Genomic DNA, 25,458 nt, shown 5'->3' with positions numbered 1-25,458 from the left:
TTTATTGAGTTGAAATCTCAGAAGGTATTGAAATAGCAGATTGGAGAAAAAAACTCATTCCAGGAAAGCCGCCTTTCTGAATGATCAATGATACTTGCCCTGCTCTCTCCTGAGTGCAAGCAGCTGGTTTTCTGGTACTTTAGGAGGTCTCCAGCCTTTGGAACACTTGTCCGGAAGTAGAGATAGAGCAGCAATGACCGCTGACCCCGACTTTATCCCCAAATCTCACAGCTCTCCATTTTTAGAGCACATCTGATTCTAGTCCTGGGTATCCAACTGTGTGTCAGGCCCTCCCACTTAGATCACAGTAATACTAATACTAGTGCTCAGTCTGTGCCAAGTATCTCTCTAAACACACTGCATATCTCCACAACAGTCCTTTAGCCTGGACTATTCCTATCCCCAGTTTGTCAGATGAGGAAGCCGAGACACAGAAAAATGAGTTTTCTTGCCCAGGATCACATCACCAGGAACCAAGGAGCTAGAGCTGGTACTCAAAGAGTCTGCTTCCAAAGCTCAGTGTCCCGCAGAACATTAAATTGGACACATCCAAACCTGAACACATCATCTTCCTATAAACCCGCTCCTCCTGAATCCTTTATCTCAGAAAATAGCACCATCATCTTCTCAGTTGTCCAAATTGGAGAGTTCTGAGTCATCCTGACTCACTTTTTCACCCTCCCTTTGGAGCCACTCAGTCTTGTCCAACTCTTTGCAACCCAGTGGACGGCAGCATGCCAGGCCTCCCTGTCCATCACCAACTCAAACTAATGTCCATCGAGTCAGTGATGCCATCCAACCACCTCATCCTCTGTCGTCCCCTTCTCCCGCCTTCAATCTTTCCCAGCATCAGGGTCTTTTCCAATGAGTAGGTTCTTCGCATCAGGTGGCCAAAGTATTGAAGTTTCAGCTTCAGCATCAGTCCTTCCAATGAATATTCAGGACTGATTTCCTTTAGGATTGACTGGGTTGATCTCCTTGCAGTCCAAGGGACTCTCAAGAGTCTTATCCAACACCACAGTTCAAAAGCATAGATTCTTTGGGATTCAGCTTTCTTTATGATCCAACTCTCACATCCATATCTGACTACTAGAAAAACCATTTTCCCCATGATAGCACTTAACATGCTACAGAACCGTTGCTCATTGACTTGCCTATGTCTCTCACTCAACCCAATGACCCACAAGGGCATTGTGTCCCCAGGTCTAGCATGGCACCCAACACACAGTAGGGACATAATGAATGATGATTAAATGGCGAGATTCTTTTACATAGGATTCCTTTTCTCAACAACTGTTTCATGGATACACATCTTATTTTCCAAACAAGCAAATCCCAGTGGACAGAGACTCAGTAATTCTTTCGTAGCCTATAGAGGAGCTCAGATTGATAGTTAGTGAGGACACATTACTGCCTGACACTGTTATGGGCAGAAGTTTTATATTCCCATCTTTTATGGAAGTTATGCCTTGCCTACAATGACACAACCAATAAGAAATAAAGCCAGGGGACTTCTTTGGTGGTCTAGTGGCTAAGACTCCATGCTCCCAATGTAGGGAGCCTGTGTTTGATCCCTCGTCAGGGAACTAGATCCCACATGACATAGCTAAGACTTCTCATGCCACAACTAAAGATCCCGCATTCAGATCAAAGATCCCAAGTACCGCAACTAAGACCTGGTGCAGCCAAAAACAAAAAACAGAACTAGACGTGGGGTTTCGTAGTCTTGGCCCTGGGACTTTTCCCTGTCTTCACCCCCAATTAACTGATCATGTAGTTCTCATGAACTACTGGATTATAAAGGAGGGTCTCCTGCTGGTGGGTGAGATTCCCAGTGGGACTGACAGAAGGCCTTTTGTGCCCGTCTAGGACCAGCTCGCAAGCTGCTCCAGTGGGCCCACAAATAGAGGCTCACAGGGCTGGCTGAGGGCTTGCCACCCAACACCCCATCCACACCTGCCCCCTCAGGAGCCTACCAGCCCGCGTGGCGCCCGAGGCCACCAGTCGCTGTAGGCCCTTCTTCTTGAGGATGATGCTGCTGCCGACAAGGAAGCTGGACAGGATGGCCAGCCCCAGACCGACGTAGAAGCTGTAGTTCTTCCTGAATCTCTCCTGCCAGCTGTTGGAGGTGACATTGCTGGGCACCTCGGGCTGGAGGTCACTGATGATCTGGCACAGGACTTTTTGGGAGGAGCAGTACAGGCTGATAAGGGAACCTGGGAAGAGCATGGTGAGAGAGTCAGGTGGGGACATCTGCATGCTTTAGAAGCACTGGGACTGGCCACTGTTTCAGACTCCATGCTTCAGCTACTACCGCATTCCATCCACATCCCGGGCTCCAAACTTAAAAGGAACAGTTAAGGTTCACCGAGTGCTTACTCCAGACAAGGGACTTTATGAACTCAAGTCCTTCCAACCACATGTCAGGTAAGCACTGTATTTGATTCCCATTTCATAGTTGTGGAGATGGAGGTCATGAGAGGTCAGGAACCTTGCCTAAGAACACAGGCTGTCTAACTCCAGAGCTCCAGCACCTCATCACTAAGCCAGAAAGATGCTCCCACACACCAAACAGGGTCCCCCCAGCTCTCAGGCATCACTGAATCCAACCTCCTGGCCTCCACAGGAAACATCTCCCACCCTCCGGGCACAGAGGCCTCCAACAGCTCAGGAGCACACATATTCTCCCCTTCCAGAGGCTTCTTCACTTACATATACTTAACTCCAGCCACAACAGGGAGTCCCTACAAGTAACAGGAGGGAGTGAGGCTGGAGTGCACAGCCCCTCTGAGGCCTGAAGGTGATGAAATACCAGCATCTTGTCTATGAGAACCAACCATCCCAGGTCTTACTTCGAAGACCTCTGATGCACATGGTCAGTGGCTGGGGCCTCCTTCAGGCCTCAGAGGAATCAGGGTCCCTGCCATCCCACACAGGCTTTGTATAGGCTCTCTTTCTAAGTCCCCGAGTCTGCAAGAGTCATCAGTTCTCATGCCCTTCAGCTAGCACACTCTTGCTGGTTCTTCTGGCCCAAACAGCAAGGACAAGAGGACAAACCTGGGCATGAGAGGCAGACCCTTAGTCAGTAGAATGAAGCTGCCCAAGTTCAAGGAATCAATACAAAACACAGGCTGAGACTCATAGGGCCCACCGCTCCAGAACTTTCCAGGAGCATCTTTGTCATGGAAATGGCACAGTGATGATGTCTAGGGTTTTACCTGAAGAAACTGGGGCCCTGACAAGCTCGGTAACCTGGGGCTACATTGGCGATAAGCAGTGAAACCAGAATTATTTCTCAAGTGAATAGAATGCCAAAGTCCATGCTCTCAGTCACTACATACCCTTCTCAAAGCAGGCGGCAAGGGGGCTGGGTTTCACTCAGCCTCTTGAAGGTTATCTTAAGATATGAACTCACTACTAACATTTAAAAATCAGGAGATTTCCCACAAAAACTCCACTTCAGGGCTGCCTTTGCTTACCTCGCTGGGTATGCAGTCCCATAGGCAACCGCTGGCCACAGCTCAGCAGGGTTTTTGTCCCTAGATAGGACATGATCTTTGCGATTGCCCCGAGTCCATACCCAGCTCTCTTCAGTCATCATTGTTTTGTTCTCGGCCCCTTGAAGCATGTGAGTTTGTGACTTTTGGTGGAGAAGGTCTTTTTCAAACTGTGTGTCACAAAGACCCAAGCTCCCATGCCAAGGATATAACGCTGGGCCTAGCACTTCCCCTTGGGCCAAGCTAGACCTCTGGGCCTGCACTGGAAGAGCCTCAAAGCCCAAAAGGTGAGGCAGCTTTAGCTCTGGCACACCTGGAGCACAGAGTGGCATTTTGGTGGAACAAAGGAAGGGTGATGTTGACCTTGCTTCCACAGCAGAGAAAGCATGGAATAGCAGCAGCCCATCTAACTGTCTTTCTTCTCAGCTGGGAAAACGGAGGCCCTGAGATGGGGAAGGATTTGCTTGAGTCTCACAAAAGCCTGGAGGCAGAACTGGGTCTGGAACCTAGCAGAGACACCCAGGCATCTTTTGCAGTGGGAGACTTCTCTTTCCCACACCTGTGTCACAATCCAGAGAAGAGGAGATGAGAAACCATCTGGGTCCTTAATCAGACTTGTCCTGACTGCTCACTCCTGTTCCTCCACTTGGAGAGGAGTCAAGTCCTGGGAGTTCCCTGAGCTCAGGAAAAGAGCCAGAGCTGGGAGGATGCTGGCCAAGGAAGGCAACTCCTCAGAGGAAGTCCAAGCCCACCCCCACGCCCTTCCCCTGCCCTCCTGAAGGTACACCTCCAGCAGGTGGAGCCAAAGGGTGGGCTTAGCAGTTTGGGCCTGAGGCGCCCATGGAGCTTAGTGCCTCCATCAAGTCAAGTCTTCCCAGAGGGGGGCAAGAAAAGGAGGGAAGGCTGAGGGCCAAAGGGAACCCAATCCTGAGGAGGATGTGCAGCTGGCCAATGGATGCTGGGCCAGATGATCCCTACCTCTCCCCTAGAATATGCTAGGACTGGAACATATTTATCCCCAGGGGAAGGTGAGGCTGAAAATGGACTGCATTGTTGTTCAGAAAACCAAAGACAGCCAACACCCAACAGGCCTGTTTTGAAAGCTTCACTGGAGAAGAGAAGTTAGAAAAAACACGGATATTCCATAGGCTGCAATACCAGGACAGGTAGAAAAATGGAGATATGCCAGAAAACGGGGTGAGCACAGTGGTGTGAGCACAGTTTTTGGAATCCAAGAGCCCTGGTTTTATATTCCATATCCCCACAGTATTACTTTGAGCAAGTTCATCGGCCTTTTCAGAGCCTCAATTTCTGTCTCTGGAATGATGACAGAGGTAGTAATATCTACCTGCCTTCTAGAGCTGTGTTAAGGATTAGTTGGGATAATGCAAGTGAAAAGCCTAGCTCAGCATCTTTCCTTTTCCTTTCCTGGGTTGTTCCTTTCCTCTTTTTTCCTAAAAGGTGGATATGGGTTTGAGGGTGGTGGGGCTCTGTGCCCACTCCCCTGTCTCTGGTGAGCCCCAGGGAGACAGGCCTGGGCAGGTACTAATATCCAAAGCAACTATACATAAAAGAAACCCCAACACGCTCCCCTCAACCCTTTGGATGGACCAGCTCCAATCAATCAAGCCACGCCTCCTTCTCCCACTCCCCGCTCTTCCCCCTCTCCCTGGCCCCTAGGTCCAAAGAGGGGGAAAGTCAGCCAGAAGCCTGCTCCTTCCTTAGACGGGCCGAGAACTAGGTGGGGTGACAAGTGCGGACCCCCTGCCCCGTTTGGGGTCCCCTGGTAGGAGAGGACGCGGAAGAAAGGAGCAGCGCGAAGGAAGGGAAGGCAAAGCGCAGGGTGCACCGGGTCCCCGCCGGTCCCCGCCGGCTCCACGCACCGTTCTCGCAGCTGCTGTTGCTGGCCGGCAGCTCCATGGGGCTCTGGGCGCTCGCACCGACTCACGGGCTGCCGGCACCCCGGCTCCCCGGCTCCCCGGCTCCCCGGCTTCGGAGCAGGTGGCTGAGAACTGTCCCAGCGTGGCCGGCGTGACAGGAGCCGCTGGGGTCGGGACCCGGGGGTGGGGAGAATGACGCGCCCCAGAGGGGGAGGGTCCCCGGGGAGGAGCCACCCGGCCTCTTGGGCAACGCTCGAGCTGCCCGCGGAGGGGTGCATGCCCTCCTGGGGTGCGGAGGCTGCCTGGCACACTGCGAGGGATCACCGCCGCACACCACAGGGTGCGAGAGGGCGGCCCCCGGGCGCCGCCCCGCTGCGCGATGCCGGACGACACCCAGTTCCGTCCCCGATGACAGTTGATGGGCTGCAGCCTGGCTGCAGAGGGAGCAATTTTCTGGCCGAGGTGGAAGTGGGAATGTGGGGGTGGAAAAGGGGGCTCTGCTGCCAGCTGGAGCCCTCTCGGGCCAGGGGTGTCTGGGACCCTGATTTTTTTTTCCTTTCTGCCTGCCTTCCCGCCTCCCTGCCTTATTCGTTCATTCTACGTACCTACGATGGGCACAGGGACATTAATAGGTAACAGGTACACAAAGTAGATACTCAACAAATGGTCCATACATATATGTGGAATGAATGAGGGGTAGAAACTTGGTAAACTGAATGAGAGAAGGGAATGAAGTACTTAGAGATCAAAATGAATCAGAAATATTCCCTGTCCCCTAAGAACCTTATAAATCATTAATAGGAGAAACAAAATGGGATCAACTCCCCAGAGACTGGGGCTTTCCAAATCACCATTAAAAAGAAAAATGGAGGTGAGGGAAAGTACATTTGTTACTGTGGGGTCTAGTAAAAAGTTCAAGAAACACTGAGCTAGACCATAAAAACACGTGGGCAGTCCTTGCTTATGGGTCAGTCACAGCTGTTAGTGCTGAAAAGTCCCCAGTTCATTTAATCCTCATGACAACCTTACTTGTAGCTTTATGATTTAAAGAAAGGATATCGAGGCACAGAGAGATCGAGCAACTTGCCCTGGGGTCCCAGCTAGGAAGTGCAAGAGCCCAAATGAAATGCATGCTCCTAGCAGCCACACCAAGCCTGGCATTTTAGGCCAAAATAATCTTGTGCTCCTGAGTAGTGAGGACATGGGACTGCCATGTTGTGGTCAGTTCTGTTAGGTCACTGGCCTCCTGGAGGAAATAGCTTCTTAAAGTAGTTATTTATTGAGTCCTTACTTCCAAACAGGTACTAAAGCTTTACAGGCATGTTTTATTGAAGCCTTCTGTGAGGTGGATGCTACCCTCCATGGTATAGATAAGGGAAAATTGTATAATTTTTTGATTATGAAATAATTTTGAATTTACAGAAAAGTTAAAAAAATATTACAGAGAGTTCTCATACCTGCCACCAGTTTCCCATAATAACATCTTATATAGGAATAGAAAAAGTCATATTTTAAATACGGAGAAACACACCCCTCCCAACACCACAAGGTCCCATAGCTAGTAAGTGAGGGTGTCAAGAGTAAAAGAGTTGCTGTGCCCCGAGCTGTCTCCCCAGTCACCACCCTCCATCCTTTAATGGTGGCCTTCTAGCTGGGCCTCAAAGGATGGGTTCTTCCAGCATGTGGCTTCCCTTAACTTACTGAATGACTTGAAAAAGTTACCTCGTCTCCAAAAGGTTCTGTTTCCTTACCTGTCAAATAAGACAACCCTTTCTGCTCCTTTCTGTCTGTGTGTGTGTGTCTGTGTGTATTCATTATCTGTAAACTTTACCATGGGGTCTAGGGTAGGGTAGGTAGGGCAGAAGTCCAGAGATTAGAAAGGAAAGGGAAGCAACAGATCCAAGTTCATATGTCTTTACCCCTAACATCCAAGCTTGTCCCTAACCTTGGAGGAATGTGGCACTGGGGTTCAAACGGAGGTGAGTACTTCTCAAGACCAGCATGAATTGGAATGCACAGCAGCCAGAAACAGATTGGCCCTCCTGGGAAACTTCAGATTGGCCCTCCTGGGTACTTCGTTACAGAAAAATGAATGAGTCTATGCCACCATGAGGGAGAACATGACAAGAGAATTTAGTTTGTCTTTGCTCTTACCTGGGCTTCCCAGATGGTGCAGTGGTAAAGGATACACCCAGCAACGTAGGAGATGCAAGAGACACAGGTTCGATTCCTGGGTTGGGAAGATGCCCTGGAAAAAGGAAATGGCAACCCACTCCAGTATTCTTGTATGGAAAATCCTGGAAAACAGAGGAGCCTGGCGGGCCACAGTCCATGGGGTCGCAAAGAGTTGGACACGCCTGAGCATGCGCACACTCTTAGCTAAGCATTTCTGCCACTCAGATCCCACCTGTGCTATAAAACAGAGTCCATCTCTGAGGCTGGCCAAGGTACAACCCTCAAACTCTCACTGCATTTTTCCAAGGACACAGGACAAGAGAGATGGAGTGCTTCGCTTTAGCCTGGGCTTTTTAAGTCACAAGAGAAGATCTTGGGTTATCACTGCCTTATGCCAGAGCTGAGCTTAGATCGTGGGAGACAAATACATGCCTGCTCTTTAATACATTAACTGTATACATGCTTGTGATTTGTGGAGCTGCTAAATTTCAGACTATAGGTTAGGGGCCCCCTTGCCCAGTTTAAGGGCAATACTGAGTTCACCCTGTGGTTTGAGACAGGGCTTCTCAGAGTTAGATGGATTTCATGTTTTAGGGCAAAGGGCTGAGGTGGAGGGAACTGGGATCTATTGGAGGGCCTTCTACACCCTCTCTGGGCCTCCAGGTCCCTGTTTGTTCTAGGAGGGGGTGGAGCCTCCCCAGGCTGGCATCTAACATCCCGGGAGTGCAGACATGAAGGGCCCCATTGAACTGCAGGCTCCTCGGCTGCTGTCCTGACAAAGCCCTTTTCTCCCTGAGCCACAATAGCCCTGTCAGGTAGGTAGCAGGGCCTGCAGCATTGTCTCCCCAGAAAAGAACAACAGGGTTCACTGTCCATCTGAGGCTCAGTCTCCCAGGGGAGGGCGGGTAGCTTTGGAAGAGTCTAACCAGTCAGAGACAGATGGGCTCTGTCCTTAGCCAGCCAGGGATGGGCGAACCAGCTACATCTCATTTGGCCACTTATTCAGGGAGGAGCAGGAAAACAAATTTACTAAAACCCGAATTCCTAAAAATTTGGCTTTTTAAGTACATGTCCAAATATTTGATGTTATAGAGCTGCACTGTCCAATACGGTAGCCACCAGCTCCATGTGGCTATTTAGAACTTAGAAAGCAGCTAACCTGAACTGTGCTTTATGTGTAAAACGGGAACTGTTACCATCTGGGGCCAGATAACCCTCTGTTGTGGGGGGGCTGTCCTACGTACTGTAGGGAGTTTAGCAGCATCCCCAGTCTCTGCCCTTTGGATGCCAGTTGCACACACATACCTCAGCCTGCCATCCTCTACCCCTCTTGGTTCTGATAACCAAAAACATCCCAGACAATTGCCAAAATCGCCCCAGATCAAGAATCATCCAGATTTCAGAAACTTAATAAGAAGAAAAGGTATACAATATCTCATTCAATAATTTTCTAGTATTGATTACACGTTGACACGATTATTTCTTGGATGTACTACATTAGGTACAACACGGAAGTGTGGTGCTGGAGAAGACTCTTGAAAGTCCCTTGGACAGCAAGGAGATCAAACCAGTCAGCCCTAAAGGAAAGCAACCCTGAATATTCACTGGAACGACTGATGCTGAAGATGAAACTCCAATACTTTGGCTACCTGATGTGAAGAACTGACTCACTGGAAAAGATCCTAATGCTGGGAAAGACTGAAGGCAGAAGGAGAAGGGGGTGACAGAGGATGAGATGGTGAGATAGTATCACTGACTCGATGGACATGAGTCTGAACAAACTGCAGGAGATAGTGAAGGACAGGGAAGCCTGGTGTGCTGCAGTCCATGGAGTTGCAAAGAGTAGGACACAACTTAGCGACTGAACAGCAATCAATTACTAAAACTACTTTTCTCTACTTCTTTTTACTTTTCATAAAGTGGCTACTGAACAATTTCCAATTATTGGGTTGGCCAAAAAGTTCATTTGAGTTTTGCCGTATGATCTTACAGAAAAACCCAAACAAACTTTTTGGCCCACCCAATATATATAGAATGTGGCTCACATTCTTTTTCTTATCGGACAGTACTCTTACAGAGGAAGAGACTGAGGGCCAGAGAGGAAAGATGACCTGTGGTGGTTTACAGAGCAACACAGAGGCAGAGGCAGAGTTCCAATCAGGTTTCCAGACTGGCACCCCAGACCAATGCTTCTAGTCCCACACAGTTTCACAGCAGAAAGGATATCCCAAAATTGATATATGGGATGTTTCCAGTGTGGTGTGGCTGCAAAGCAGTGGAGGAAGAATATAGAGTACAGACATGAGTAATAGAAATGTTATTTGTAGAGGGCTTGCTATATATTTTGTGTATGCTCATTTAATCTTTGCAACAACCGTGGGAAGCAAAGGTTTATTATTTTCCAGTCCAGTGAGGACACAGCCTGTAATGTGAGAAGCCAAGAATTAAAGGCAGACACTCTCTTCAATACCACACACACTACTTACAGTCCCAAGTCTAGTACCATCCCATGAGACTTGGGTAGGCCACTTTTCCTTCTGGCATCCTATACCAGGTAAAGGGGCTGGAAAAGATGTAGCTTGTGGTCCTTTCCAGTCCTGGAGAGCTGGTCTTCAGGGCAGGGAGGGGATGGACAGAGTGCTGTCACCTCCTCCAGGCTGACCTGGAATCATAGGAATCTCGACGGTAGGTATGCAGAGGCCAGCCCACTCTCCTCTGGGTGGTTCCCTGTGATGGTTGCTGGCCTCAAAGAGAGCTTTACTGTCTTACACTCATAAAGTGCATAAGAAATAATGCTTAGAATGGACACCAGTGCACTCAGACTGGCCCGAAGAATGAGCACTGTGCCCAGAGATGGGGTCCACAGGCAACTGGCATCAATCATGATTATTAAAACAGCACAGCAAATCCTTCCTCTCTATGGTAAGCACTGTGCAGGCACTGGGCATCGTAATTCCTGACTCTGGGTACTGGGTACCATTTTAAGTCCCATTTTATAGATGAAGGAACTGAGGTCCAGAGAAGTGGTGGGAGGACTTTGCCAAAGTCATACACAGAGGTAGGGACCAAATTTCAAGCTGGGCTTGGGCATCCCCAGAGTAGTGCTCTTAACCCAGGCACTGGTTTAAGGAGCCCAGAGACTTCTTCCCAGACCTCTTCCTGGCTGTTTTGTATGGGATAGCTGGGAAGATTGGCACCATCCAGAAACTATATGGAGCAGCCATACAACCTTCTCATCAACCATCCTTCAGAGTTAGAGATGGAAGGGCTCAATGAATCCCACCTTCTGGGTTGGCAGATGGGGAAACCGAGGCACAGAGAGAGGTAAGGTCATGCCCAGCATCACTCTGTTAATTAGTGGCAGAATCAATGCTTCACCCACAGTCACTGGAATCCCAATCCAGTGACTTTTATCTCCTACTAAGCTTTCTTTCTGGGCTGAAAGGGCTGACCTGAGGGCAAATAATATCAGGTATTACTTCCTGGCCAATTTTTAAGGCTGAGCCAGTGCACTGAGACGTTCATACACATTATCCCATTTACTCCTCACAGTAAACCTGAGTTAGGTACTGACTGCTATGGTTCTTATTCTAGAGATGAGAAAAATGAGGCTTAGAAAGGTTAAATAACTAGTCTGCAGTTAAATAGTGGGGCTAGGATGAAACCCAGAAGCCTGAACCTAGAGCTATTTCTCAACCGCTCTTCTCAATCTGATCACACCAGTTATGGGGTCCTCCATCAGAGCATCTGCCTACAGGTGGAAGGAGTTCCACATTACAACAGAGGGCAGAGCTCACTCCAAGGAATGCTATGTGGAAGGGCAGCATTGCTTGGCCTTGGTGTGGGTGTGCAGAGAGCCTAATGCACTTCATGTATGGCAATGAACTTCAGATCTTATCAAAGTTTAACCAACTGGAGTTAAATAATACTGATTTAAACTCTTACTTGCTGCACGGCTTCGGTGCTGCAGGTTCTTTGCATACGTTGCCCTGTAATCCTTACAGCAATCTCACGAGGTACATGAAGTTCTTTTAGGTTTACGCCTGATGACAGTGAGACTCTGAGAGGTCTGGGGACTTGCTCAAGGTCGCACAGATAAGAAGTGGCCAGGCTGGGGTTCAAGTGGGTCCTCAGAGCACTGGCTGTGGTCTCATCCTCATTCCTGCTTCTCGGTGGTCTGAGTCACTGCTCAGGTCAGCAGTGACCTGATCCCTCAGGGTGAGGGATCTGCGGGACTGTGGTGACACTGGTCCCCTGTGCCTGCTGGGATCTGTAGCACCTGGCACATGGGAACACGGAGGGTAGGGGAGCAGCGAGCTTTGTGGCCAGAGGGAAGACAGATCCTAAAGTGGGAACAGTCAACTAGAAAATGAAAGACACATTTAAGCTGTTTTCCCCTTTTGGATTTTAAAAAAATACACCCATCTTGGACTCTGATGCCTGAGAGGCTGGTATTAAAGAGTCAGGCCATATGAGTCCTGGTCCCCATTCTATCCCTAATATGCAGGTCTCAGGTTCCTCATTATGTGCTATGAAAATAAAAGATCTTTAGTTTTTTTTTTTTTTTTTTTTGGTGGTGGGGGGTCGGCATCAAAACCATTTTTCCGAAGCTGCATGAAAGGACAACAAATAAACCTCTTTAAAAAGGAGCTTCTCTTATTGATTCAGGGCAAGAGCCTGGAAACTTGTCCCTTGGCCTCCATGCTGTCTCTCTGCTGGTGAGACTCTTGAAGGGATGCCCGTGGGTCATCTCAGGTCTCTAGGGACACTGGTCAGAGCCTGGGGACACAGGCACAATGCTCCAAGTGGGTAGTACCACCTGAGTTTCAGGGGAAATTCCTACGCACTCCCAAGTGGTGAGGAATGGGAGGTGTGAGGTGGGAGAGGGGTTTCAAGCTGGGGACTAGCTCAGCCTCCTTCAAGGATCCTGGGGAGGAAGAGCAGGTTAGGGGTGGTATTAAGCATCTGGCCTTATTAGGGGAAAGAAAGTGAAAGTGAAGTCGCTCAGTTGTGTCCGACTCTTTGCAACCCCATGGACTGTAGCCTATCAGGCTCCTCCATTCATGGGATTTTCCAGGCAAGAGTGCTGGAATGGATTGTCATTTCCTTCTCCAGGGGATCTTCCCAACCCAGGAATTGAACCTGGGTCTCCCGCATTGCAGGCAGACGCTTTACCGTCTGAGCCACCAGGGACTGCTTATTAGGGGAACCACTGGCCAAAACCATCCACCCTGACCAGGCAAGATAGTAATCACTTTCATGACTTATCTTACAACAGGAGGTCCTGATAAGGAATGCAGAACTAACAAGTTACCACCAATTGGAAGAATTCAAGGAAGGTCAGAAGGAGAGAGGAGACGCCAGTCCGTATGTCCTGCCAACCTCCCTTTAGAATCCTCCTCTATGAAATCTATCTTAGCCTGGTGATGCTCATACCACCAGGAAGGACCTTGAGTCAGACTGATTGGACAGAGACAACCCAGAAACCGACCCCATCACCCAAGACTGCAAGCCAGATGGCAGAGCAGTCCTCTTGGGTTCTCTTACCCAACTGCTCTCCACCTGGGTACCCCTACCCAACAAAGTCTCTTGCTCTGTCAGCACCTGTGTCTCCTTGGACAATTTATTTCTGAATGTTAGACAAGAGCCCACTCCCAGGCCCTGGAAGGAGCCTGCCCCCCCACCCCCACCCCCCCACTGCCCCTGCAACAACCTGGCCACACAGGAGAGCTGCGTGGCCTTAAGCAAGTTATTACCTTCCCTGGGCCTCAGTTGTCTTCTCCGTAAAATAGAGACAATGATAATGATAATAATAAAGTTACCCCTTACTTAATACTTGCTGTATCCAAGGGCTTCTTAGGTATTATATCAGCAAACCCTTATAATACCCTTTTGAAGTAGGTGTCATATTCTCCATTTTGCAGACATGGAAACTGAGGCACAGAGGAGCGAGGTAGCTTGCACAAGTCCACAAAGCTCCAGCTATTAAATGGCAAAGCTAAGTAAGAGGCAAACCAAACTCATTTTTGTCTGACTCCAAAGCTAGTATTTTCACCTACAATATACCACCTTTTAAAATTAAACCTGCCTCAACAGGATGTGTTGAGAATCATGAAAGACAACCCAGGTCATAAGCACAAATCCAGCGCAGTAAATGGGTTCCTTTTCCTGTCTCCACACTAAATGCCCCATCCCCTACAGACCTGAAGGGGTGCATGCCTGTCTATAAGTCCTTCTCTTTGCAGAAAGTGAAAAGAAGGAAAGAGAATTCTGTCTGATCTAAGAAAAATTACCTTTTTCTTATAAGAAAGTATCTCTTATGACTGACAAGGAGTGAATCATGGGAATATCTGGGGAAAGAGCCTCCCAGACACAGGAATGTCTAGTGCAAAGGCCCTGAGGTATAAGCAAGCTTGATTTGTTTTTGACAGTGACAGAAGGAAGGCCCTTTTGCCAAGGGGTGGGAGAATGGTACAAGATAAAATTATCACATAACCAAGAGGAGAGAAAACAATTGTGCACATAAAAACTTGTATACAGACATTCACAACATTAAAAATCAGCATTATTCACAAGAGCTCCAAAGCACAAAGACTCTAAATGTTCATGAACTGATAAAGGGGTAAACAAAACATGGCACATCCATTCAATGGAATATTATTTGGCCATAAAGAGGAATGAGGGCCCGACACCTCCTGGTACAACGTGCATGAATCTTGAGAACATTATGCTAAGTGAAAGAGGTCACATATTAAAGGCCAGATATTATATGATCCCATTTCTATGAAAGGTTCAGAATGAGGTAATGAAATAGAGACCAAAAGATGAATGGCTTCCAGGGCTGCAGGGATGGGGACAGGGAATCGGGTGTGACTGCTAATGGGTACAGTGTAGGTATCTTTTTAGGGTGATGTAAATGCTTTGAAATTAGAGGTGATTGTTGTACAACTTTTTGAATATACGGAAAATCACTGAATCGTACACTGGAAAGAATAAACCTTAGTAAATGGATTGTATCTCAATCAAAAAAAAAAAAAGAAATCAGAGGACTAGGTAGGAGCCTGCTTCAAAGCGACACGGAAGAATTTAGGGCAGGTACTCCTGTTAGACCCATATTACAGGGGAGGGTCCAAGCACCCAATGACAGCAAGCAACTGGCCCTCTGGCCACACAGCTACAAAGCCACGGAGCTGGGAATCACACCAAGGCTGTCCGGATCGAGTCCATTCTGCCATATAAAGCTTTTATTTAGCACAGAGCTGGCATTCACCCACCAAGCACTCAATATATGCAAGTGACAAATGTATTTGGGGTTGGGTTTCAGATTCTGGATTCCTCCCCAAAGGGCTCTTCCTCCCATACTGGCCTCCAGTCTCTGAGCTGCATTCTTCCCATTTGCTTCTCACCCAGGAGAGAGAAAGAGGACCGAATGCCTTGCCCTATGCCCTTGGATAGAGCCACTGTGGTGAGAGCACTCAGTCCTCATAGACTGCTAATTAACTTACTGCCAACACAGGCACACTGGAAATTCTGGTTTGAAGTTGGGCCTAGATGAGAGTTTCCTAAAGAATCCAGAGCGTGGGTTAAGGTTTCCTTATGGCTTGTCAGGTGGGGCAGGGCTTAAGTCACCCATCTACCTTGGAGGACCTCTGCCCTGATGGGGATGGAGGGGTTGGGTCGGGTCGGGGTACAGAGCTGCCTGACTCTGGACTGCCTGCAGGCCAAGTCACTGGGCTAATGGAAAGCCATGCCTTTTAAAAACTGAACTAAAAACTGACTAGAGTTAATTATCTACATTTTGCTGCCCAAAGAAAAATGTCATTGTTTGTTTTGTGACAGGTCCGATAAATATATTTATGCCTCTTCAACTCCATCTTGCATTTCCAGAATGCCTGGTCTGCACAAACTGGTCTGACCTTAAGTAAACCCCAGTAGAACCAGGAGCAAGTGATCCTCATTTAGAGAAGGACCTCACTGGTAATTTTTTACCTTTTAAGGCCCCACATCCCTTTAGGAATCTAACAACAACAACAAAAAAACTGTGAACATTTTGGCCCCAAAAGACACACACACCAACCTACACATACCACTTTGCACTGAATTTCAGGGGCAATCAGGTTAATAACTCTTGGCTTTTGGCCATAGGAAAAAAATCCTAAATTTTTGAATGTACATTTTTATTGCAGCAACACCTCATAGGTGAAAGTCGCTCAGTCGGGTCCAGCTCTTTGCGACCCCATGGACTATACAGTCCACAGGATTCTCTAGGCCAGAATACTGGAGTGGGTATCCAATCCCTTCTCCAGGGTATCTTCCCAATCCAAGAATCGAACCGAGGTCCCCTGCATTACAGGCGGATTCTTTACCATCTGAATCACCAGGGAAGCCAAGAATACTGGAGTGGGTATCCTATCCCTTCTTCAGCAGACTTTTCCGACCCAGGAATTGAACCGGGGTATCCTCCACTGCAGGCGGATTCTTTACCAGCTGAGCTATCAGGGAAGCCCTGACATCTCATAAATAGTGCACAAATATTAAAGTAATGTGTGAAGATCAATGTATTTTTACATATGAACATACCCTTGTAACTGCCATCCTCAGAAGAATACAGAACATTTCCAGCCCTTGCAAAGCCCCAAGGAAATACTGACACCTTGATTTTAGCCTAATGATTAAGTTGGAAGACTTTGACCTTCTGATGTCCATGATTGTAAGATAATAAGTTTGTGTTGCTGTAAGCCACTAAATTCATAATAATTTTTTAAAGCGGTAATTATACAGAGCTACAGCCTCTGTCATTTACACCAAGAGATTAGGTAGGTGTTTGATTCCCCAAATCTTTCCAAACACTGTGCTAAGATAATGCACACATACTATCATTTGGTTACTGCAGTAACAGCAGAAATAGGTATTATAACTGTTACTATTCTTATCCATAAGGAACTTGACGTTCAGAGAGTAAGTCAGAAAGAGATAAACAAATACTGTATATTAACCCATATAGTGGAATCTAGAAAAATGGTATAGATGATTTTATCTGCAAAGCATAAAAAGAGACACAGAACAAACATATAGATACCAAGGGTGAAAGGGGGTGTGTGGAAGGAATTGGGAGACACATATACACTATTGATGCTGTGTATAAAATAGACAACTAATGAGGACAGACTGTGTAGCACAGGGAACTCTACTTAATGCCCTGTGGAGACCTGAGTGGGAAGGAAAGCCAAAAGGGAGGGGATATATATATATATATATGTATCAGTTTGGTTCAGTTCAGCTGCTCAGTCGTGTCCAACTCTTTGCGACCCCATGAATCGCAGCATGCCAGGCTTTCCTGTCCATCACCAACTCCCGGAGTTCACCCAAACTCATGTCCATAGAGTCGGTGATGCCATCCAGCCATCTCATCCTCTGTCGTCCCCTTCTCCTCTTGCCCCCAATCCTTCCCAGCATCAGAGTCTTTTCCAATGAGTCAACTCTTCGCATGAGGTGGCCAAAGTACTGGAGTTTCAGCTTTAGCATCATTCCTTCCAAAGAAATCCCAGGGCTGATCTCCTTCAGAATGGACTGGTTGGATCTCCTTGCAGTCCAAGGGACTCTCAAGAGTCTTCTCCCACACCACAGTTCAAAAGCATCAATTCTTCGGTGCTCAGCTTTCTTTACAGTCCAACTCTCACATCCATACATGACCACTGGAAAAACCATAGCCTTGACTAGATGGACCTTTGTTGGCAAAGTAATGTCTCTGCTTTTCAATATGCTAACTGCTGCTGCTGCTGCTGCTAAGTCGCTTCAGTCGTGTCCGACTCTGTGCAACCCCATAGATGGCAGCCCACCAGGTTCCACCGCCCCTGGGATTCTCCAGGCAAGAACACTGGAGTGGGTTGCCATTTCCTTCTCCAATGCATGAAAGTGAAAAGTGAAAGTGAAGTCGCTTAGTCGTGTCCCACTCTTCGCGACCCCATGGACTGCAGCCTACCAGGCTCTAGGTTGGTCATAACTTTTCTTCTAAGGAGTAAGTGTTTTTTAATTTCATGGCTGCAGTCACCCTCTGCAGTGATTTTGGAGCCCAAAAAAATAAAGTCTGACACTGTTTCCACTGTTTCCGCATCTATTTCCCATGAAGTGATGGGACCAGATGCCATGATCTTCGTTTTCTGAACGTTGAGCTCTTAAGCCAATAGCCAATTCATTTTACTGTACAGTAGAAACTAACACACTGTAAAGCAACTATACACCAATAAAAATTAATTAAAAAAAAAGAATTCTCTAGTTCTTAGCAGAGCTGGGTTTTTAAGAACCGAGCTTTTGAACTACTTACTTCTTTTTGCCCGCTTTATTGACTAAGGAGGATCCTAAGAAAGAGAAAATTATCACCACCATGAACTGCTCTCAGCAGACCCTGTCCCCATGCCTGACCCCAGACTCCATGCCCATCCCTTACGCTGTTTCTTTCTAGAGTCTGCCCCCCTGCCTCTATCCTAACTCTAGTCCTCCCTATTGCCCTATACAGTACAACCATCATCCCCATAGTACAAACATCAGGCCCATGATCAATTCCAGATAATTAGTCCTTTATTCTCTTTTACAACAGCTGCTGTTTTAAGGCAGGCTAACTTGTTAATTGGAGAAGGAAATGGCAACCCACTCCAGTATTCTTGCCTGGAGAATCCCATGGGCGGAGGAGCCTGGTGGGCTGCAGTCCATGGGGTTGCAAGAGTCGGACATGACTTGCCGACTAAACCAACTAACCAGCTTGTTGACACCAATTACATGGCAAATTTTTTTGAGGGGATGGGCAATTGATGCAATCAGCAGACAGGTGAAACACTTTAAATGTATCACCTGCTGTTTAAGGCACAGGTTCTATGGTGCTGAGCAAGACAGACAAAACCTCTATACTCATGAATTATATTCATGAGATGGTCACACAACACAGAAATATAATTTTGATTAATAACAAGGTCAAGTACAGAATGCTCAGAGAGTATTTAACAGAGCACATGGGACCTAAGTTTCCAAGAGGAAGGGTATTTTAAGTGAGGCTTGAAGGATGATGGAAGGTCTGAGACTGTGAAGAGGAGGAGGTGCGGGTGAGGCAGGGGTGCATTCTTGACAGACAAAGGCAGGTGTAAGCATCTCAAAAGGGACAAGGGGAGCCTGGGACTCCAGGGTGAACTGAAAAGAGCCCTTGGTGTGGTTGGTTGTTTAGCTTCTACTGCTTTCTGAGCCTGGATCTTTGAGTATTGGAGGGGATGTTGATGACAGGGGGAGGGAATGAAAGAATACAGGGCAGCTGTGGATGGGCTGAATCCAGGCGATCAGCCCCTGCCCCACTGCAGCCCCAGTGAGTCCCACAATCTTCCTCCAGCTCAGGACTGGGCTCCTTGCCAGAAGTGTTTCAGAAATGCCCCAACCAGGGGCTCTTTGATATCCCCCTTTCATGTTGGTCTGAAACTCCAGAAGGCAGAAATCCCTGGGCTTTATTCTAACTAATGAGGGTGGAGCCTAGGGACCGTATATTTTTAGCTCTGATAGCATCTCACAACATACTTTCCCAGGGAAACCCTCTGCTTTCCCCATTCTGCCGGAAGCTCTGGGCGAGCCAGACAGCACATCTGGGAATATGGAGAAAAGGCTGAGAGGGGAGTGCAGACTGAGAAAATCAGAGTAAATCAAACCAGATGGGGAGGTGGAGACTGGCTCTCCTCCTCACCCAGAGGGAAGTGTGTCTTTGTCCTTTTCCCACCTCTGGCTTATTCACTGTAGGGGAACTGAAGGCAGAATCTGACCTGGAGGGTCAGGGGCAAAAATACCACATACCAGATGTCTTTAAATAAGTAAGAATTCTTAAACTGTTATAAAATATGCTCTGTCATCCTGAAGATAAAACAAACTTTTATAACACAAAATAAGGTATATATAAAGTCATGGGTTTTATATGACTGCAAGTTGGTAAAAATACCAAAGATGACTGAATTTAATTATCACTGCATATTTCTGGGCATTTTGTTGTTGGACAGTGATGTTTGCTTGGTGAAAATAAAGACATGATATTCTTAAATTAATATGCATTTATTCTATAAGATTTATTTTTCTTGCCTTCATTTTAACATTGTTATGTTTTTATAGTCAAGATTCCCACACTCATGCACCTATAATCAATTAATCTAAACAAAGGAGGTAAGAATACACAATGTCACTTCAATAAGTGGTGCTGGAAAAACTGGACATGAGATTAGAACATTTCCTCACACCACATACAATGGGTTAAAGAGCTAAATATAATACCTGAAACCATAAAACTCCTAGAAGAGAACATAGGCAGAACACTGTGACATAAATCGAAGCAATATTTTTTTTTGATCCATCTCCAAAAGCAAAGGAAATGAAGGCAAAATAAACAAATGGGGCCTAATTGAACTTAAATGCTTTTGTACAGCAAAGGAAACCATTGACATAATGAAAAGACAACCTATGGAATGGAAGAAAATATTTACAAACAGTATGACCAGTAGGGGTTAATATCTAAAATACATAAATAGCTCAAACTACTCAATATAAACAACTCAATCAAAAAATGAACAGAAGACTTGAATAGACATTTCTCCAAAGAAGACACATAGATGACTTAACAGGTACATGACAAGATGCTCAATATCAATAATTATTAAAGAAATGAAAACCCAAACCACAGAGATATCACCTTACACCTGTCAGAATGGCTATCGTTAAAAAGTCTAAAAATAACAAGTGTTGGTGGGAATGTGGAGAAAAGAGAACCCTGTACACTGTAGGTGGAAATGTAAATTGGTGCAGACGCGAGACAAAACAGTATGCAGGTTCCTCAAAAACAATGAAAATAGAACTACCAGCAGTTCCACGTCTGAGTTTAAAAGATACATGCACCCCAATGTTCATAGCAGCACTATTTAAAAAGCCAAGATATGCCAGCAACCCAAGTGTCCATCAACAGATGGATAAAACAGGCACGGTGTGCACACACATGCACACAACACACACGCATACACATAATGGAATGTTACTCAGCCATAAAAAGGACGAAACCCTGCCATTTGCAGCAACATGGATGTACCAAAAGAACATTATGCTTAGTGAAGTCAGACAGAAAAAGACAAATACTGTATGATATCATTTACATGTAGAATCTAAAACTGAAAACAAAGAACTGTGTGTGTTCAGTCGTGACTGACTCTTTGTGACCCCATGGACTGTAGCCCGCCAGGCTTCTCTGTCCATGGGCTTCTCCAGGCAAGAATACTGGAGTGGGTTGCCATTTCTTCCTCCACAGAATCTTCCCCACCCAGGGATTGAACCCACTTCTCTTTCATCTCCTGCATTGGCAGGTGGATTCTTTACCACTTTAGCCACGTGGGAAGTTCAAACAACTGTATATAGCCAAACAAAAAACAGACTCACAGGTACAGAAAAAGAAAAAAAAAAAACAAAAATAAAAAAACACTGGTGGTTTCCAATGGAAGAGGGAAGCAAAGAAGGGCAAAATAGAGTATAGAATTAAGAGAGAGAAACTACTAGGTGTAAAATACGTAGGTAATAAGGACACATGGTACAGCACAGTGAATTACAGCTACTAACCTGTAAAAAGCTTTAATGGAATATAATGTAAAGATACGGAATCACTATGGTATTCACTTGAAACTAATATAATACTGTAAATCAACCATGTTTTTTGTTGTTTAGTCACTGAGTTCTGTCCAACTCTTCTTGCGACCCCATAGACTACAGACTACCAGGCTCCTCTCTCCGTGTGATTTTCCAGGCAAGAATACTGGAGTGAGTTGCCATTTCCTTCTCCAGGGGATCTTGATCCAACCCAGGGATCAAACACATGTCCCCCTGTCTCCTGCATTGCAAGTAGATTCTTTAACACTGAGCCACCAGGGAAACCCCCAAATCAACTATATTCAATTAAAAAAGAATCCCCCTGGAGAAGGAAATGGCAACCCACTCCAGTATTCCCACCTAGAGAATCCCATGGACAGAGGAGTCTGACAGGCTATGTCCATGGGACGGCAAAGAGTTGGACACAATTAGCAACTAAACCACCACCATCTTCAAGGTATTAGTCATTTTTACATTCACCTGTTCATTTTAAAATCCTTTAGTAGATAACAAAGTTCATCTTCCTAATGACTTATAGGGTTTCTACAGTGATGAACAAGATTTGGATTAAACAGATCAGTGGTGGGGGGAAAAATCGAATAAAACAGAATTACTTATTTTGCTTTCTGAAGGACTGAGTGTCTGTTATACATAAAAATATCATATGTCAGTGATAATGACCTTTAATTAAGACTTTTTCAGAGATGTCATTTTAAGGGGTCTAAATCACCACTGAATCTGAAGCTCATAGAAAATGTAAAATGAAGCCAAATAGGTCTAAGAATATACCCGCATAAATTATTTTTCTTTACTGAGGAATGTAAACCTTCAGTGTATCTCTCAGACACCCTAGCAGTGCTCACAGAAGGTGCTGGCATACATTTGATATGCCGTCCCTCTTGTTCTGAATGTCTGTTGTTAAAACCAGGAAATAAGATGGAAAAATGTATCTGGGTGGAAATGTCACTCTGTTGATTTTTGAGCTATAAATGTTCACCTTTTAAAAATCATATACATGCATAAACAAGTGATTAGTATTTAAGTTGATACAGCAGCAAAAACAAAACAAAGCATGTGAGCCACCCTGTACTTTAGTTGTTGCTTTAATACAGGATTTGCACAGGTGGAAAAAAGCAAAACAAGATTCCCCCTGCCCCTACCTTTATCAAGATAAAACTGAAAATAAAAATGTTACATATTCAAGGTGTACAAAATGATGCTTTGATATACAAATACATTGTGAAATGACTATTACAATCTAGTTATTTAAACATCCATCACCTCACAGTTACCTTTTTAATTATTTTGGTGTGATGAGAATACAAAACCTATTCTTTATAATCAAGATTTTTATCTAATTTGTATTCTCTTGTCAATAATGTCAAATGAGACAACTTTTCTTGAGTCACTGTAAATCAGAGAGCTTTAAAATTAATTTCAATAGTAAGAAATACCTGAAGTTATCAATAAGATTTTTAAAGCAATACTTAGATTCAGAAAAGAATCAGGCATTTTATATATAACATTCAACTATTCTTGGGGTCACATATAAATATTGTCATTACAGAAAGTATCATACACTCATATTTTATTATATAAATTTATTACATAAACATCCCTTACATTACAGTTCTCATTGTCTTATAAAGCAGTATCTAGAGCCTACAGTATTTTTTGAATTGTTCTTTTAAATCTTTCAATCCTGGAATATTATGAGGAAACCTCCCTGAACACAATATGTGACTCAATCTGTTGTGATTTCCCTCAACTAAGAGTATACTTTGTGGAGGAGGAAATGGCAACCCACTCCAGTTTTCTTGCCTGGGAAATCTCATAGACAGAGGAGCCTGGTAGGCTACAGTCCATGAGGTCGCAAAAGAATCAGGCACAATTTAGCAACTAAATAACACCAAGAAGTACATGTTGTGTACCAGGAACAAACATAATGTTGCAGTTCAATTATACTTCAAAAACAAACACATTCGTGGAAGAAGAGATCACATTTGCAGTGAGAGGGAACAGAATGAAGCAGGCCAAAACTTATTACAAGAGAAGTAAGTACTAGGCATGAAATATACAACATACAGTTTAACTGTTGTAAGTTACATACAATAGTTACTGGGAGTAAATCCTAAGAACTCTCACCACTAAGAAAATTTTTTCTATTCATCTTATTTATATATATATATATATATATATATATGGTGATTGATATTCACTAAATTTGTGAATATTTCATGATGTTAACATTTCACAAATGATGTTAACATTTCATGATCTATGTAAATCAAATCATTATGCTGTTTAGCTTAAATTTATTCAGTGCTGTATGTCAATTATATCTCAATAAAATTGGAAGAATGTTTTAAAATAGTAAATGATACTGAAAGAGACAATAGGTACAGAAAATAATGAAGATACGCTTCACATCAGGTTTATTTTTTTGTGATTCTAACTCATAAAAATAAAATAAATACTAATTCATAACTATATTTTTAAGCTAAAGAATGAGACTATATTTTGACCTATAACAGCTGAAAAATAGTTTGTAAACAAATCAGTTTGGGATTATCCACATGTGAGTCTTCTCAGTCATGCAAAATACTTAGTTCATTGTTTGCACGTCTTTATATTTCACTGGAAGACCCTTTCTCTAAAATTTATAAAGATATTCTTTGATCCTCTTAGACAAATTTAGATACCTTTGACTTTTTGTAATAATAATAGCAGGAAATAGTTCATAGTGAGTGTTGCTGCTGCTGCTAAGTCGCTTCAGTCGTGTCCGACTCTGTGCAACCCCATAGACGGCAGCCCACCAGGCCCCCCCGTCCCTGGGATTCTCCAGGCAAGAACACTGGAGTGGGTTGCCATTTCCTTCTCCCATGCATGAAAGTGAAAAGTGAAAGTGAAGTCACTCAGTCGTGTCCGACTCTAGCAACCCCATGGACTGCAGCCTACCAGGCTCCTCCATCCATGGGATTTTCCAGGCAAAAGTACTGGAGTGGGGTGCCATTGCCTTCTCCGTTGTGAGTGTTAGTGACTACAAATTCAAAGTTAATTTTTGCTTCCCTCCAAGATAGCTCATTCTATTATGATCTTCTGTGATTTGACTAAACTCTTCCAGTGTTTCTTTTACCTTATCTAAATGAAGTCTAATTACTTTAACAGAATTTTGTTGGCAATTCCATTGAGTGTGTGAAATAGGTTTTAATAAGAAATCTGATATGTTTCACCAAATGTTCTATTTTTTAACAGCTCCATAAAATATTGTACATAATCTTTATACATTAAAGGGACACTTGTAACCATGTTTCCTAGCAATAAATTCAAACTATTTGCTGTCCATGGCCCAAAAATTACTCAGGAGTTTTCAGCTAAAAATGCCATCATCATAGGCTAGCCCTCTTTTCTCTTATATACATACCTCTGTTTGAAGGCTTGAAAAAAGTGTTTAAGAAGTATTTCTCAAAGCAGTGCATGCCAGCCTCAAACAGTCCAGGGCCCCAGAATCAGCATCTTTCCCAGATTTATTTTCTTCTTCATTGTTACAGGCTGAGTTCCTCAATTGATACGAATTTCATTCAATTCCTGTGTTGAAGCCCTAGTCCCCAGTACTTCAGAATGAGTTCTAGAGGAGACAGAGCTTCTATTGAGGTAACTAAGGTAAAATGAGGTCATAACCAATGGGCCCTAATCCAATGTGACTGGTGTCCTTAGGAGACTCTGACAGAGACACAGAGGGAAGACCATGTGAAGACAGGGAGAATATAGGCATCTGTATTCAAGGAGAGAGATATTAGGAGAAACCAACTCTTCTGACACCTTGATCTTGGACTTCTAGCCTCCAGAATTTTAAGAAAACACATTTTTCTGTTGTTTCAGCCACCTGGGCTGTGGTATTTTGTCATGGCAATCCTGTGTAACTCTGTATTCACACAGCAAGTGAATACACACAGTTGTGCTATATTCTGTCCTTTGTTGTGCCTATCTTTGCATAAAATGTTTCCTTGGTATCTCTAATTTTCTTGAAGAGGTCTCTAGGCTCATCCATTCTATCGTTTTCCTCTATTTCTTTGCATTGTTTACTTAGGAAGGCTTTCTTATTATTCCTTGCTATTCTTTGGAACTCTGCATTCAGATGGGTATATCTTTCCTTTTCTCCCTTGCCTTTCAGAAGAAGGCTGAGCACCGAAGACATGATGCTTTTGAACTGTGGTGTTGGAGAAGACTCTGAGAGTCCCCTGGACTGCAAGGAGATC

General features: G+C 45.0%; 1 protein-coding gene across 3 annotated transcripts in view; it reads right to left on the bottom strand.

Moving 5' to 3' along the window:
• NIPAL4 (NIPA like domain containing 4) overlaps positions 1-25,337 on the bottom strand; it is a 35,513-nt gene extending 10,176 nt beyond the window's left edge. For 2 of the 3 annotated variants that reach the window (XR_009495331.1, XM_059888807.1), the window contains exons 1-2: positions 24,624-25,337; positions 1,977-2,216 (exon numbers count right to left, since the gene is read on the bottom strand). Coding sequence is in view for 2 of the 3 variants with exons in the window: in XM_059888807.1 (XP_059744790.1) it covers positions 1,977-2,216; positions 24,624-24,678 (295 nt within the window). In the remaining variant the exon portion in view is untranslated. Of the gene's footprint in view, positions 1-1,976; positions 2,217-5,380; positions 5,716-24,623 lie in introns of those variants that run through there. The other variant, XM_015472345.3, reaches the window with a different exon arrangement.
• Between the last annotated feature and the right edge of the window lie 121 nt (positions 25,338-25,458).

Source organism: Bos taurus, chromosome 7, assembly GCF_002263795.3.
Source record: "Bos taurus isolate L1 Dominette 01449 registration number 42190680 breed Hereford chromosome 7, ARS-UCD2.0, whole genome shotgun sequence".
In the NCBI taxonomy this organism is placed as follows: domain Eukaryota; kingdom Metazoa; phylum Chordata; class Mammalia; order Artiodactyla; family Bovidae; genus Bos; species Bos taurus.
The sequence above is the reverse complement of the archived record's forward strand: the minus strand, read 5'-3'. Positions and strand labels throughout refer to the sequence as shown.